Source organism: Zootoca vivipara, chromosome 4 (assembly GCF_963506605.1).
Source record: "Zootoca vivipara chromosome 4, rZooViv1.1, whole genome shotgun sequence".
Lineage (NCBI taxonomy): Eukaryota > Metazoa > Chordata > Lepidosauria > Squamata > Lacertidae > Zootoca > Zootoca vivipara.
In genome coordinates this window covers 29,104,758-29,121,591 of record NC_083279.1, presented here as the reverse complement: position 1 = coordinate 29,121,591, position 16,834 = coordinate 29,104,758, and the positions used below count along the sequence as shown (strand labels likewise).

At 42.2% G+C, this 16,834-nt stretch overlaps 1 protein-coding gene across 5 annotated transcripts in view; it reads right to left on the bottom strand.

The window, feature by feature from the left end:
• Positions 1–16,834, bottom strand: part of AFF3 (ALF transcription elongation factor 3) — a 226,647-nt gene that overhangs the window by 58,804 nt on the left and 151,009 nt on the right. For 4 of the 5 annotated variants that reach the window (XM_035114249.2, XM_035114252.2, XM_035114251.2 and 1 more), the window contains 2 exons: positions 13,150–13,201; positions 1,134–1,174 (listed from right to left, as the gene is read on the bottom strand). In XM_035114249.2, coding sequence (XP_034970140.2) covers positions 1,134–1,174; positions 13,150–13,201 — 93 coding nt within the window. The remainder of the gene's footprint in view (positions 1–1,133; positions 1,175–13,149; positions 13,202–16,834) is intronic. The other variant, XM_035114250.2, reaches the window with a different exon arrangement.

Genomic DNA, 16,834 nt, shown 5'->3' with positions numbered 1-16,834 from the left:
CTGCTGTTTCAACGCACACACACACACTCACACACATAGACACACACACTTTAAACAGAACAGGGCTTGTCAGTGGAGGTGGGATAGTTTTGATGGTCTCAGCCTCAGACCATAAAGAAATGTTATTCACCCATGCACAACGTATAATTCATCCTAAGTGGCAGGTTCTGCTCTGGAGAAGCAGTTGACTGAGCTGCCTTACAAAGTCAATTACTGCTTATTCTCAGGGAGGCGGGGGAGTCTGGGCCAGAAGGGCTGAGGTGCCTGCCAAGAAGGCATGGAAGAATTTGCTTTGTGTCAGCCCGCATGACACAGTATCTCATTTGTGGGTAAATATAAATCTAGTAGGCTGTTTTTGTTTTGTTTTTAAAAAGAGGTGCTGTAAAATGTACCTTCCAAAAACAACATTCCTTCTTCCCTAAAACTTACATAAAATCAAAACTGTGTTAAAAGACAGCCTTTACACTTCTAAGCAATCTCTTTTCATTAAAAGTTCTTTAAGGTAAAGCTACACTGTGTGGCTTATAACCCCATTCCTTACTCAGGAAAAGGACAGAACATTTCATATACCGTATTTCAGTAGATGTTTTGCACAAGTAAAGACTGAGTAATTAGTTAACGTAAGTATTATTGTGTATGCAAGTGTTAAGAACTGCCAATAAGTTACTGAGAGAGAAGAAAAACCTCAAACCAATTTGAATAAAAGACATTGTTTTATAAGGGAATCAAATCTAGAAAAAAATTCCCCAGGAAAAGGGAAAGGGGGGAAAAGGGAAAAGAAGAACATCTTGAAATAAATGGTGTACTTATCGCTGAGAAATGAGCCTAGATACGTCTTTAAAAATGTTAAAGCTCAGAATTTACTGCATCATTCATGCAGTTTCATATCTCTCATTTCATGCCACAACAAGGGATTCTGCATACTCCATATGAAATACAGTAAGACTATGATTTTTTCCCCCAGCAGCAATAAACTCCACACATGCATGACAAATCCAAGCATGCAAAAATGTTTAGCATCCCAGTTCAGAGATACTTTGGGGACAAAATCCGATTATGAGTTATATGCCACAATAAATAGGGCTCAGCGTTTCATAAAGCAATTTATAGTTCATAAAAATGACAAAATGTACCTGTCGGATAGAACCCGGAGAGCAGATCTCTGTGCTGCCTGCTGGAAGGAAGGGCAGAGATGTTTATTTTATACTCTGACTTTTAAAACAGGAGCTCAATGAACACTTTAAAAAACATGTCACACACATTCCTATCACGTGTCCAAATTTTAAAGTATTAACAAGTAGCAGTAATATGGAGATTTCTGATCTACAAGATGTAATAACACTTTGTTAAGTATGCTATAAAGCCCCCCAAATGGTTAAAGCACAGATCTTTCTATCCATATGATTCTATTCAAATGACTTTTTTAAAAAAGAAAACCTTGCAGGAAATAATTCCCTTCCTCCCCACCATCTCATTTACCATTAGTCCCCTTCCATTCTTCTGCAAAACAGACAGCACATATTTGGGTCCCTGGAATCATCTGTTGTTAGTTACAAAATTGTACGTTTAGCAAACTATGCAAGAACTGCTGAAGGCTTTCTAAGACATCGTTGTGATACACTGTTGGCAAGTTCTGACTGTGCTGCAAAAGCACATGAATGTTCCATTGATGCTTTACCTCTCAGTTATTGCCTGCTGAAGGTGGTGGTGGTGAAATCCAGATCTCGCTAGTACGTTAAATTGTGGAGAGAGAAAATCACAGCCTTGCGAATTTAACAGGACGCTGTTTTTATCAGCAAACTAGCTTCCAATTTCTTTATTGTCCATTTGCTGACATGAGTCTCATGGAAAGTACTGACCTGGATGGCTTCGTTTTCAGTGACTAACTGAATACAGTATACCTAATATTACAATAATCTTTTTTTTCAAATGATTTTTATTACATTTCCAAATACACAACATCGAACAATCAAACAACGTACGACGACAACAACAACAAACAAAATAACATAAATGTTTGCATTTTTCCTTCTATCCCCTTATTCTAATTCATTTTGCTCTGCCGAGCTTTGACTTCCCTCCCTCCCATCATTCGGTTTTCTTTTCTACTCCTATCTCACAGTTTCTTTTAATCCAACTAATTAAAACCAATTCGTAGGATTTATTTCAGTCCTGCAAGTGTCTATAAACTTCTACAGTTTTTCTCCATATAGTCCACAAATTTACTCCAATCCTTTTGGAACCTTGTCTCTCCCTGGTTTCGGATCCCACAGGTCAACTTTGCTAATTCTGCATAGTCAATCATCTTCGTCTGCCACTCCTCAATGGTCGGTAACTCCTGTATTTTCCATTTTTGGGCTAATAAAGTTCTAGCCGCGGTTGTAGCACACAAAAATACTTTTTGATCTTCTTTTGCAATCTCATCTCCTATTAGTCTAATATTACAACAATCTTGGCTACAATCATGACCAGGGGTAGGCAACCTACGGGGGCCCACGGGGGGGTCATTTAACCGGCTCATGAGCCACCCCCAAACCGAGATGCCCACTCGGTGAGTCCCCACGTGCTGCGCTAAACCGGCGCAGGGACTTGCTTCCGCAGCGCCGGAAATCACGTCCGTGCATGTGCAGATGCCGGAAATCGTATCTGTGCAGACTCTTTAGAAAAAGAGTTTGTACAAACAACTGTACCATTAAATCAATGGCTAATACTTTACACCCAAAGTTATGTAACATCTTTATAAACAAGAGTAGCCCCTTGCTATATTTATGTACAGTAAGCCTGCAGCTTATGCACATTTAACTTGTGTGCATTCAGTTTTACATCCTTGGCAAGTTAGTTTTTTATTTATGGGTAGGGAAAATGGGAAGGGGGAGGGCATCCAGGGGGGAAAAGACTTTGGCAATCCCACCTGCCATTGCACCCAAAGTGTTTTGACTATACACGTTTTTTGTTTTAGGTGCTATCCATGGAATGTAGCCCCCACATAACTCGTGTGTTTACTGGACTACATTTTATTACATTCAAGAAGCATGAGGTAGCACATACGGTTACCCCCCCCCCCAAAAAAATTATCCTTAGGTAATTTAATTGTACTTGGGTACAATTTCATTCACAGCATGAAACAATGGTTCTGCATATTGTTAATTCATAACTGTACTTTGCATGTCCCACTGTCTCCATGTGAAGGGACTTTAGCAAGTCAGAAACCTTATTTTTGTAGAGAGAAATCCTGGTTACAATCAAAAGTAATGGTTCTTTGTTTTTCAGTGGGACTTCCTCTTCTTTCCTGCTTGTCATGAGTGACATGCTTCATAACCCACCCTGCAATTATTTCAGTAATTCTAACAGTTTATTCCAGGATTTTTCAAACTGGTGCCACCGCTGGCTGTTGCCCAGTTGGAGCATAACAGGGTCTTCTCAGTGGTGGTTCCCAGTTTGTGGAATGCCCTTCCTGGCAAGGTGCACCTGCCTCTTTCATCATCATCATCATCATCATCATCATCAACAACAACAACAAGCTGATATTGGTAGGTCTTTTCAGAACCATTTAACTACAGACCTGAAATGGATCCAAATAGAACAGGTTTCTCAAATCTGATAAGCAGATCTGCGACATCTCTTCTTTTCCTTCGTATTTATTTGCTCATAAGTAACAATTAACTCTATGACCCTAGTAAAGATCCCCCCCCCCCGAGATCTGATAGTGAAATTAATAAATTATGTACAGTACTCTCAGAATGTCTGTTTGAATCTTTAAAAGCTTGTGTCAGGTACAAGTCTTTTGTTCTGGTTCAAATTCCATTACCCTGGAGTAATCTCTGAAATAAACAGGAAGATAATCACATACGTATGTATGATGATAACCGACAGGTGATATAACTATATGTTGAAAGGTATAAAAATAGTGTGCCTTGAACTCTGCCTTGTGTGCTCCTTTAAAAAAACCAGAGCTCACACAAGGAAAAGAGCAGATGAATCTCTCACATGGGCAAGATGCCCGAAGTGAAGAACTTGGAAAAATTCCATCTCATGATCATGGAAAGCTCAGGTGACATGCCATTCAGGAAGGTAGACATACCATTCAGAGAGGCATATTACCTCTCCAAAACAAGAGCAGAACAACCATAGATAACTCCTGACTCCACCCAAATACAACAAAGCCAAGTGTCACTGAGTAAGACTATTTTAAGGACCCTATGCACAGAGTCTATGGCACCGCAACTAATTTGACAGAAAATTATCAAAGACAATTATCATATAAAAATTAGTAATCTCCTGCAAACTCATTTTCTTCCATGTTGCTATACTAATAATTTTTAACTTGCACAGGTTTTTGGTACAAGATGCAACACTGAAAAACATACACTCCAGAACTCAGTCGACTCGAGTTTTTCACTTCGGTAGTGTCTGTACTATGAGCTACTATCATTTGTAATATGTATTTGCTGCATGCATTAAAAATACATTTCAAACTGAAAAACTGAAGTGTAAGAAAACATCCCTGCAGAGTGTGTGTTGTGGTGCTCAGGGTTCTGCCACCAGCACAACTCTTTCCCCTTCATTGCCTGAGCTACTCTGTCTGCTGTGGGGCTCAGATGTGACAAGTGAGTCACCTAATCCCTGAAAATTATGCTCAGTGTAGATTCATTTTTAAGTTACAAGCTGATTGCTTATTAAAGTATAACTGATGCACTTCCCTCCTCTGTGCCAGTTAATTAGCAGCTTTGGAAAATATTTTGGCCCCTCTGAATGTTACATAAACATCCGTTTTACTATAATCACCGTTGTCAGACAATATTAGTTTATTTGTCAACTTCTTGCTGTGTGTTGATGTTTTATTTATTTAAACGGTGTTAATGCTACTTCTAGAAATTTCATATTGACCATTTCTGTTTTGACAATTTGTCAGTGGACAACTATTTTTTTAAAAAAACAACCAAAGACCTACAGCAAATATTTTTTTCCAGCCTGAGAGCCACATTCCCTCATGCACATCCTTCCAGGACCTGAATACTTCTGGTGGGTGTGATAAGACACACACCACTCTCCATACTTCATCCACTTCAATGATACACTCCAGGCAGACAAAACGACTAGAGGGGTCCCTAGAGAAGGGTTGAGGAGGAGTGTGGCTTGCAGAGAAAGCATGGTCTGCTCAGTGTTCTTCAGGGCCACATAGAGGTGCCAGGTGAGCTGCATTTGACCCCCAAAGGGCTGCTTTCAGGCTGCTCGTTCCTCCTCCTCAGCCTTTGCTGCTGTCAGAAATGCGCTCGGGTGGGAACCTCACTCAAGTATAAGTGTGCTGGAAAAGTCAGCTTATACACGAGTATATATGGTATGTGAAAACAGGCTGGGAAATATATTTTTTCTACAGGCTACAAAATACCATGGTGGTGTTTCTATTTAAAAAACAGGAGGGTGGGGATCCTCTCCAGTGTGGTGTAGTGGTTAAGAGTGGTAGACTCGTAATCTGGGGAACCGGGTTCCCGTCTCCGCTCCTCCACATGCAGCTGCTGGGTGACCTTGGGCTAGTCACACTTCTTTGAAGTCTCTCAGCCCCACTCACCTCACAGAGTGTTTGTTGTGGGGGAGGAAGGGAAAGGAGAATGTTAGCCGCTTTGAGACTCCTTCGGGTAGTGATAAAGCAGGATATCAAATCCAAACTCTTCTTCTTCTTCTTCTTCTCTCCTGTTTCTCTGGAGACAGAGACAGACTGGGTTTGTGGAAGGCCATAGCTCAGTGGCAGAGCACCTGGTTTGCATAGAGACGGTCCCAGCATTTCCAAGTAGGGCTGGAATCCAGAGAGCTGCTGTTAGTCAGCATACAGACACTACTGAGCTAGATGTATAAGGTCACTTACCAAGTTCCTATTTGCTAAGTATTCGTTGCTGCTGTAGCTACCACAGCACAATCTATATTTCCTCCATGATTATTAAAAAAACAGAGGGCAATGCTGGGTTGCCCAAAAACCAGAACAGCAATGGCACCCTTGCACATGTTATATTCTAGCAAGCGGGATCTGCAACAACATGGAGTACTCCTGTTTGACTGTTTCATTTAGTCTGCTATTTGCTCTTTCATTATATTCCATTCCATTTCCCCTTGCACCTGGTTTTCTGTTTCCACCATCCACAGAGTCAGTCAGCATTCCAGGGCCACTAAGCACATTAAGTGCCCATTGGTTTATCAATCTGGCTTAGTTCCTATCCACCCACCCCCAGGTTTTTTGCACTCTTGCAAACCTTGGGGTCTTCTCCTGTCTCCCCTTCTGTGGGCAGGTGATGCTTTTTTTTTTTTTTAGCTACGTAAGCAACAATGCTCACAGATGAGAACCAGAAATTCAGGGAAGTGTGTGTGTGTGTGTGTGTGTGTGTGTGTGTGTGTGTTGCAAATAAGGAATGTTGCGCCCAGGTATTTGACCTAAAACCGTTCCCCTGAAGCTGTGTTTATAGCTCCTTATCTTTATTTGAAATCAATACAGTTATTTCAGGAAACTTGCTACTGTACACAAAGAAGGGTTGTGATTCTGCTCAAGTGGATTTTAACAATACTGCTGTGCTAGAAGTAGGAGAGGGGGAGGGGGAATACTGATGGTCTGGAATACAGAGCAAAGAATTTCAGGTGAATTGCTCAGCTTTGATACCTCAGTTGCCATAAATTGTAAGATACAGGATCTTGTCCATCTCTTCCCCCAGCCCTCCATTAGTGGATATAGATTCATTCAGCGCTAGGTCGATTGATTTTCCCTCAGCCTATTAATCACTCTGGAAAAGTTCCAGCTGTACTTCAAGTCCATGAGACAACACAAGTATTCTAACAGCAGTAATAATTTTGTGGTTCTCATTCCCTTGGGATTGCATCTTCTATCTCCAGCTTTCATTACAACAAGTCAGAAGTTGGGGAAATAATCAGCAAATATTTAGGTTTCAGCATCGGTAAAACAAACTACCCCAAAACTGCCATGAGTTGCCATCTGTTGGTGAAAGGAAATCAAAGGGGAAACTGAATGCCTCCATTGTAATTGGGAGTGAAAAGTGAGCAACTTCAATGTAATTAGAGTACAGCAATGCACGGAAGAAGCTGAAAGTTGCTGCTGGGGAAGAGGTGAGCTGTGCCTTAAAATGGTCAGAAAAATTTGAAAAATGCTAATACTAAGACCGCGAGAGGCAGTGAGAGATTTTACTTTCTTGGGCTGCACGATCACTCCAGATGGTGACAGCAGTCACGAAATTAAAAGACGCCTGCTTATTGGGAGAAAAGCACTGACAAACCTAGGCAGCATCTTAAAAAGCAGAAACATCACCTTGCCGACAAAGGTCCGTATAGTTAAAGCTATGGTTTTCCCAGTAGTGATGTATGGGAATGAGAGCTGGACCATAAAGAAGGCTGATCGCCGAAGAATTGATGCTTTTGAATTATGGTGCTGGAGGAGACTCTTGAGAGTCCTGTGGACTGCAAGAAGATCAAACCTATCCATTCTGAAGGAAATCAGCCCTGAGTGCTCACTGGAAGGACAGATCGTGAAGCTGAGGCTCCAATACTTTGGCCACCTCATGAGAAGAGAAGACTCCCTGGAAAAGACCCTGATGTTGGGAAAGATTGAGGGCACAAGGAGAAGGGGACGACAGAGGACAAGATGGTTGGACAATGTTCTCGAAGCTACGAACATGAGCTTGACCAAACTGTGGGAGGTAGTGCAAGACAGGAGTGCCTGGCGTGCTCTGGTCCATGGGGTCACGAAGAATCGGACACGACTAAACAACAATACTAAGGCCAGATACTATATGCTGCATTAAGCTTTGAATCTGCAGTCAATTTAACAACTTTAGTAACTCCTTTTTAACAATAAAGAAGAACTATATGATGGGAGAGGTGTCTGCCAGTTATTGATGTAGAGGAAAAAACGGACTGGACCCTAATTATAGGCTGGGATAATTCATAGTTGGGAAGAGCAATAAATGCGACTTATTTCTTGTACTTGCTGGGTAGTAAACAGGCTACACTACTGCTGGAACCTGGCCACAACTATGGTAATGTACTCAATGAGCATCTCTCCAGTACATTCCATATGACAGAATCTGGCTTACAAAGTGGCTTATGATATAAACAATTGATATACAATAAAAGCAAGGGCAGAATGAAACAGCCTCTGCTTAGTCAGCGAATGTGGAAGACAAGTATTTCAAAAGCTAGGCATTAAAAGGGGGGGGGGGGAGTAAGTTTAAGAAAAGAAGGCCCTGAATAGAAAAATGATAAATGGGAAGAGGTGTCATTGGTGTTTGAAGTGTATGTATGATCAACTTAGTTCATTATAAAAATGGTGATATTCCTTTTTATTATTGCATATATTTTATTCTTTAAGAATATTTGTGGTTGTTGATTATGATGATAATGATGTTTGTTGCTGCTGTTGTTGTGGTGCTGTGTCTTGAGAGACAACGGAGTGCACTTCGGGGGGCGGGCGGTGAAATCAAACCACTGGGGAATCACAGGGCCTGCTGTGGCTGCAGACACCAGTAACTTGTAACTGCTGCCTCCTGCATTGTTTTTGCTGTGTTAGCAGCACCAAAGTGACCTCCCTGGGGCACAAGCCTGGGCAGTGTGTATGGAAGTCCTGGGCTGCCAAGAAAACAATGCCCCCTGCTCAGCTTCGCTGATATGGTCCAAAGGAAAGTGAAAAATACATTTGGCACCAGCTTGGCTGCAGGAGTTGCCAGAAGGAGGTGTATAAGAAGACACCATCCAACCACCTTAGGGACTGCATACCATATTTGTATAGGGTTTTGCAAGACAGTGGATAACAAGAAGATGAAAAAAGGTAGATGACAGACAGACAGAGTTTTGATAGCTTGCCTAAAACTTGAGAGGGGGGAGACACATTTAGTTTTGCCCACTGAAGCAGTACTATCCCATACTTTGGACTGAGCATGTCCTCAGGTGATGCCTGCTACTGGAGAGGAGGACATGCTGAAAGAAGGAGGTTCAGTGCAGACCATAGAATCATCAGGCAAGCAGGTCACCAATTGCAGTCATTAACAGTCGTTAACAGTCATCAACAGGTTTACCACTCCTATCAGCCCATCACCCATTCCCATCACACACCCCCACCCTCTGACTATACATAAGGGTCTGGTTACTTCTGTTTCAGTGTATCTGAAGAAGTGTGCATGCACACGAAAGCTCATACCAATGACAAACTTAGTTGGTCTTTAAGGTGCTACTGAAGGAATTTTTTTATTAGGTCACCTTATGTTCTGCATAACTATTTCTGTGCTTCCACCTTGCCTCTGGGTGTCACCTACCAAACAATGTAATTGCACAAGCAGTGCTAAATTCACCGAGCTCACAGAGATGAATGGGCTTGTGCAATAGCACCCCTTCCTGGCAAATCCTCTCTGCTCCTGCCCACATTCCCTTCCCTTTCTAACACCATCCAAGTGCTTACTTTACATAATTTATGACAAGCATAGAACTTTCAGTGCATCACTGTGGAATATACACTTGACCTTATCTCTATTAAGCACATTCAAATCAAGTCTCTTTGTGTTGTACCCACAACACTATAGAGCTGGTCTCTGCACCATTTCTTTCAGGCACAGACATACAGCAATACATAGAAGAAGGTTTTTTTAAAAAAATAATGAGCATCTGCTGTAAAGGGCAGTGGCTGCTGAAATCATTAAATGTAATCATTAAACCATCTTCTATTAAAATCTTGTTAGCCAATTTTAGATGCATTACTACTAAGACACCATTAATGAAAACTGTCATAGCTAATCTGGGCTTGCAATGCTGAGATTTAAAATATTTTAGCTTGGGAGTTATATCAGCGTGCCCTTAGGGAAGGCTAAGGTTTAGGTGGTGGAGTAACTTTAATGTCCCCTGAAAGGTTTCTACTATATTTTATTAAAAACAAGTTAATGGCATTGCTTAAGTTAAACATGTCATTTGATGTTGTTGTTGTTTAGTCATTTAGTCATGTCCGACTCTTCGTGACCCCATGGACCATAGCATGCCAGGCACTCCTGTCTTCCACTGCCTCCCACAGTTTGGTCAAACTCATGTTCGTAGCTTCGAGAACACTGTCCAACCATCTCATCCTCTGTCGTCCCCCTCTCCTTGTGCCCTCAATCTTTCCCAACATCAGGGTCTTTTCTAGGGAGTCTTCTCTTCTCATGAGGTGTCCAAAGTATTGGAGCCTCAGCTTCACGATCTGTCCTTCCAGTGAGCACTCAAGGCTGATTTCCTTCAGAATGGATAGGTTTGATCTTCTTGCAGTCCATGGCACTCTCAAGAGTCTCCTCCAGCACCATAATTCAAAAGCATCAATTCTTGTGTATCATTTGATGATACACAAGTTTAATTTTTTTAAGTAGCAGTCATGTGTGCGCATGAACAGGATTGGAAGATGGGCTGACATATGGGGAAGCGGGTGTTAACTGTAGTCCCAAGCTCCCCAAAAACCTGCCCCACTGAAGCTGCTATTTAGTCTTGGAGTGAAAATGCTAGGTATTGTCCTACCTGATATGATTGTTCAAGTAATATGAATTCATTATAATATTTTAGCACATATGTACTCTGTGTGTGTGTGTGTGAGAGAGAGAGAGAGAGAGAGAGAGAGAGAGAGAGAGAGCTATTACTTGAAAAGTACTACAGTGGTACCTCGGTTTATGAACACAATTGGTTCCGGAAGTCTGTTCATAAACTGAAGCGTTCATAAACTGAAGCGAACTTTCCCATTGAAAGTAATGGAAAGTGGATTAATCCGTTCCAGACAGTCCACGGAGTACTTAAACTGAAGCGTTCATAAACTGAAGCAAACTTTCCCATTGAAAGTAATGGAAAGTGGATTAATCCGTTCCAGACGGGTCCGCGGAGTACTTAAACTGAAATGTTCATAAACTGAAGCATGGGTGTAATTGGTTCCGGAAGTCTGTTCATAAACTGAAGTGAACTTTCCCATTGAAAGTAATGGAAAATGAATTAATCCGTTCCAGATGGGTCCGCGGTGTTCATAAACCGAAAATTCATAAACCGAGGTGTTCATAAACCGAGGTTCCACTGTACAACAAAGTTCTTTTTCTTTCACTCACAGCCAGATTTCCACTTTGAAGCCATGTCTCTAAAGATGGATTTTGGTTGCTTCTTTAGCTTCTGTTTATACAATTTCACAATTTCTTTGGCAGAGGCCAAGAGTACATACCAGGGTGTTGCCATTTATGAACCTCAGGAGATGTGAGAGGCAAACAGACTGGATGAACTTTGGTTACATATTCCAGACAAGCACAATGGCTCTATTTATTCAGACTAAGCTGCTGAATACAGATTGATTGGCTCTGTGGGCAATAAATTTTCACAGCCACAAAACCTCAGTGGCAACCAACCTGATCCTGCAGAAGGGTGGGGAAACTGCCCACAAGCCTGAGGTTGTAAAAATAAGTTAGATTATTTTTCCACATATGTAAACTAGTCAGTCAAATTCTTTTAACACTGATTGACATGAATTCCACAATTGGCTTCAGTGGCTTACTTCTTCCCTATAGAGTTCTACTTTCTTCTATAAAATGTTCTATCCTAAAACAATAGGAAGCAGAGTAGAAAGGAGGAAGGAAAGAAGGGAGGGATATATGCATAATAGTTAGCAATCACTGTTTAATATAATACACCCAAGACTGATTTAAACTGCCCAATGACCTCTATACTGAAGAACAGAGAATCGAAATATGGATATTTCATATGTCATTCCACACTTCAGGAGAACCAAGAGGCAATAATCATGACAACTGAACAATCTTAAGTATGATTTTAACATCTCCATGACACAAAGCTTCAGACATTTTCTGAAAGGATGATGGCAGCATTATTGCTCTATGTATTATACATCAAATGGAATTGGGTCATTTTAACTTGCAGATTTATGTTAACTACCAAGCGGTCTGCTAATTGTGAGCTCTTCAGATATTGATTGGGGATCAAAAAGGTAAGTTCTTCTCCAGAGTCGGTGGAATTAAATACACAAGCAGGGAAAATTTCTATCCCCACATTAGCTCTTCTGATCCCTGCCTATAAAATTTAAACTATGATTTTAACTGGATAAATGATGAGCAAAAGAGGAAAATACATTTATGTAATTAAAATTAAGGGTCTATCTAATGTGTGTGGCTAATTAATTAATTACAGCAAGCTTCTTGACACATGATCAGCTCAACTTTGTACTCCTCTCCCTCCTTCTTTTCTAACTCTTAAGCTTATTTATTTAATGTAACACATTGAGTTCTTAAGGAAATCAGCCCTGAGTGCTCCCTGGAAGGACAGATCGTGAAGCTCAGGCTCCAATACTTTGGCCACCTCATGAGAAGAGAAGAATCCTTGGAAAAGACCCTGATGTTGGGAAAGATTGAGGGCACTAGGAGAAGGGGACGACAGAGGACAAGATGGTTGGACAGTGTTCTCGAAGCTACGAACATGAGTTTGACCAAATTGCGGGAGGCAGTGGAAGACAGGAGTGCCTGGCGTGCTATGGTCCATGGGGTCACGAAGAGTCGGACACGACTAAACGACTAAACAACAACAACACATTGAGAGCATTTTCATGCTGCCACACATTATCTGCTTTTGTAGCCATACAATTTCATTGGAAAATTCCATGTTATTGTCTGGGCTTGTTCCAAACAGTGCTTTAATTTCTAGGAAGAAAGCGAGGCAGAGGCTATGAGGAAATATCATTAGAAGTCCACCCCTTATGGCAGCCTTTAACAACTGGTTGCCCTCCACTTGTTTTGGATGACAACTCCCATCCACTGCAGCCAGTACAGCCATGGGTGGAGCAAAACCTCTTCACTAGATTTAGGACAATTTCCCCATTTTACTGCAGCTCTATATGACACAGCCATCACTGCTCAGAGGACTGCCCTGACTCCCAGGAGAAATTCTTATGAAGGGAAAGTTCAGCTGCCTTCCAGTTGCGCCACCATTGGATACCAACCAAGAGCTATAACTCTATACACATTATTAACTGGATCCTCAGCTTTGTATGAAATGCTTCTTGTGAAATATTTAAATGAGTTATGATGTCATCAGCATACCTCTATCATTAGATCATGCACTTTTTATATTAAAAAAACAAACAAACTTTAGTTTTGTTACCTGGTCGTTCTCCTCTTCATCACTGCTCAACTTGAGGTCATCTTCTAACATCCTGGAAAGAGAAAGCAACAAATGACCTACATTTAAGACCAACAAAACAATTCAGATATAATTTAGATAATAAAAGCCTCTTAATTATGTGGCACTATGACATAAGAAGGGACCCAGGTGGCGCTGTGGGTTAAACCACTGAGCCTAGGGCTTGCTGATCAGAAGGTCAGCGGTTCGAATCCCTGTGACGGGGTGAGCTCCCGTTGCTTGGTCCCAGCTCCTGCCAACCTAGCAGTTCCAAAGCACAACAAAATGCAAGTAGATAAATAGGAACCACTACAGCGGGAAGGTAAACGGAGTTTCCATGTGCTGCTCTGGTTTGCCAGAAGCGGCTTTGTCATGCTGGCCACATGACCTGGAAGCTATACGCCGGCTCCCTCGGCCAATAATGCGAGATGAGCGCGCAACCCCAGAGTCGGTCACGACTGGACCTAATGGTCAGGGGTCCCTTTACCTTTACCTTATGACATAAGAAGAACGTTGGTGAATCGTACCAAGTGCACACATGGATCTGATGCTGCGTGGGTGGTGGAGAGCACCCAGATCCTGGTTTCACCAGGCCAAGGCCTGGTCAATAATAAATAATAAATAAACAACAATGGCCTGCTCACTCAGCGTCCCTGTACAAAGGGAGGCAGGTCTTTCAGGAAAAGAAACATGATGGGGGCTGCCGCCAAGTATATTAGAGGGAAGAATCAATAATGGAAGCAAGCAGAGGAGGAGGCGGGTGTATGAGGCCTGTAAGGATGCTACCTGGCAGGGCTAGCATATCAGGCACACTAGCATGGGGTGTGCGGGAACTGGCCCAAGAAAATAGCTGGTTATCTCACACAGGAGCCAGGCTATCAGTCCATGCAGTGTTTCTCCTGATTGGCTCAGGAATCTGTGAGGGAAGGGTTTTTCACCTTTTCTAATCATCCATAGTGATGCTTATTTTTCCCCACAAAAGTGACTCAAAGCGACATTATCAAAAGCCAGTATAGAAACAAGAACAAAACAGAAACCTGAAGCGCTCCTCCACAATATGCAGAGATCCTACTCAACCCACACAAGCTGCTCTATTGGCTACTCCTACAGCCCCTGTTTTGAGCCTGGAGACAGGTGTGTAAAGGTTTGTATGTGGAGAAGTTCCTCCCATTCCCGTTTCAGCAGCTGTGCTGTCTGGATGAAAAGTGAAACTCTCCCCCCCCCCCAGAGTATCATTGAAAGGCAACAAACTATGTGGTCATTTGGGAGAGATGCGATCCTACTTTTGAGGCCTCTGGACCAGCGTTCGAAAGTCCCATTGTTCTAGGCGGATTTTGCGACAGGTGATTTCATTAATGCCAGCATTTTTCGGAGCTCTAGGAGCAGTACTGTGCCTAAGATTTCAGATTAAAACTGCCACTGCTAGAACAAGAGGAGAATCTATTTCCTCTTCCCCACTTCCAGCCACTCTCTGAGGACTGGAGAAGGGCCCCTCATAAGAATATTATGGGGCTGGGCTGGGGAGACATGGCTTTGTTTTTTGCAGTCTTCGGATGACAACTAGACCATGTGATAAACGAACATAAGATTTTAGCTGCAGTTCAGCTTTGTATTCTTGTTATTAAAAAAGTGTGCCTAGACATTCCATTGTGGCTCCCATAACATAGGTTTAGGTTGCCATTTAGCTCCTAAGTTTTCATATCTCAGTTTCTAACACTGTGCTTGGACTTATTTCCCCCTTCTTTCCAGGCCTGTGTCACTCTGCTTTCTACACAGGCCCTAACCCCACTAGGATCACAACAGAGTGCCATCCTGTGGACAGCAGAAGCAACCAGAAAAAAACTAAGCTTGGTGCATGCTAAAGATTCATCAATGAGACTTGCTTCCACTGAGGAGAAGGGAAATGCTGTTACACTTGAATAGCAATCAGACCTCAACACCGCAAATTTACCCCCAAATGGTATGCAAAGTAGGGGCTAGGAAATATAATTTCTACATAGTAGAAATTCACATAACAGACAATAAAAAGTACAATACTTGACAACTCTGCATGAACTCGGGGTTTTTTTTTTGTCACTGGTATCATTTATCTCTTAAGTCCAGAAGTGTGACTCTGTCACAATCCAGCTTAGAGGCAATTAACACTTCACACAGTATCAGGGATCCTCAAAGTGTCTACCTACACAGTAGTCACGTGCTTCCTGCGCTCCCAAGTATTTTGAAGTGTATCTCCTCTTGGTGCTTAACCAAAGTTAACTGCTTGAGGTATTGGCTTGATGACTGGGCAGAGAGCCTTCTGAGTGACAGAATCATGTTTCTGGAATGTTCTCCTCAGGAAAGCGTACCTGGCCACTGTCATATTCTCAGTGCCAGACAAAGACCTTTTTGTTATTCCAGGCTTCTTAACAATGCTTGACCCTGATCTGGTATCTTTTTATTTGAAAGGTGAAATAAAATCTATTAAACGTGAAGCAGCAGACAAGTACCAGAATTCCTATGAAGCTGCTTGGCATGAATTGAAAATAGAAAACAGAGGGTAAGTGATAATATTTGTAATTCTCCTAGAATCACAAACATGTGACAAACTGGGTCATGTGTTTCTTTAATAATAATAAATCAGTTCAAAGGAATATCCCATTAGTTGGGATGCCATTATTCTCTGAGAAAATTTGCATGCATTCTGACTGTGAGTCAAATCAGCTAACATCAATAAATATTGACTGGAAAACATGCAGAGTCTGGTTTTTTATTTCTGCAAAATGAACCATCTACTGCAAACTCCAAGAAAAGGCATACCTTTGAAAAATATGTGCTAAGATTAATCTATTGAAACACAACCACACTCTTTTATCATATTAAGAAAAGATATCTAACTATCAAAACATAAATACTTCACGAATAATGGGTGGACACATGTTTCAATCAGTGTTAATGAAGTGAAATTTACTGCTCTTATCCTCTTCCCATCACACAACAGATGGTTAACCTTGCCTAATGCGTATCTACATCCAAAGCATGAATTTCATTTAGGACAATCTGCTAACACAGTATCAACGAAGCTGCCATTTTAAACAAGCTGTTGTGGCAACTCTATCACTCAAACAATTCCACATGCTAAAAATCTAATGTATAATTTTGCTGCTCATGTTTTGAAAACCACACCATTTATTTGTTTAGAAAGAAACAGGGGAAAAACCCAGAAGATTATTGCTAACGTGGGAACAGAGGCAGAGCTAGCTGCTCCGGCACTTGGAGCGGGGCACATGCTGTGCACCCGGGGGTGGAGTGAGTCGCCCATGGCGGGCTGCCTTCCTCCCTTCCCTCTTCCTTTTGACAGCTCGGGGGAGGCTTTCCCCCCAGGAAGCAGCCCAGGAGCAGGGGGGGCAACAGCACACCGCCCACCCACGACTCCCAAGCCTCCCCTGAGTTGTCAAAACAAAGGGGGAAGGCGGGAAGGCCGCCGGCAAGGCGACGCGCCTCCTCCCTTTCCCCCAACGGCTCGGGATAGGCTTGTGAGTCGCAGGTGAGTGGTGTGCCAAATGTCACCCCCCCTCAGTGATGACACCCGGGGCGGACTGCACCCACCCACCCCCTTCCTCCGCCCCTGCATAGGAAGGTGAATGATTAAAAAAACAACCCACACAATTTGCAAATATTTCAGTGGAGC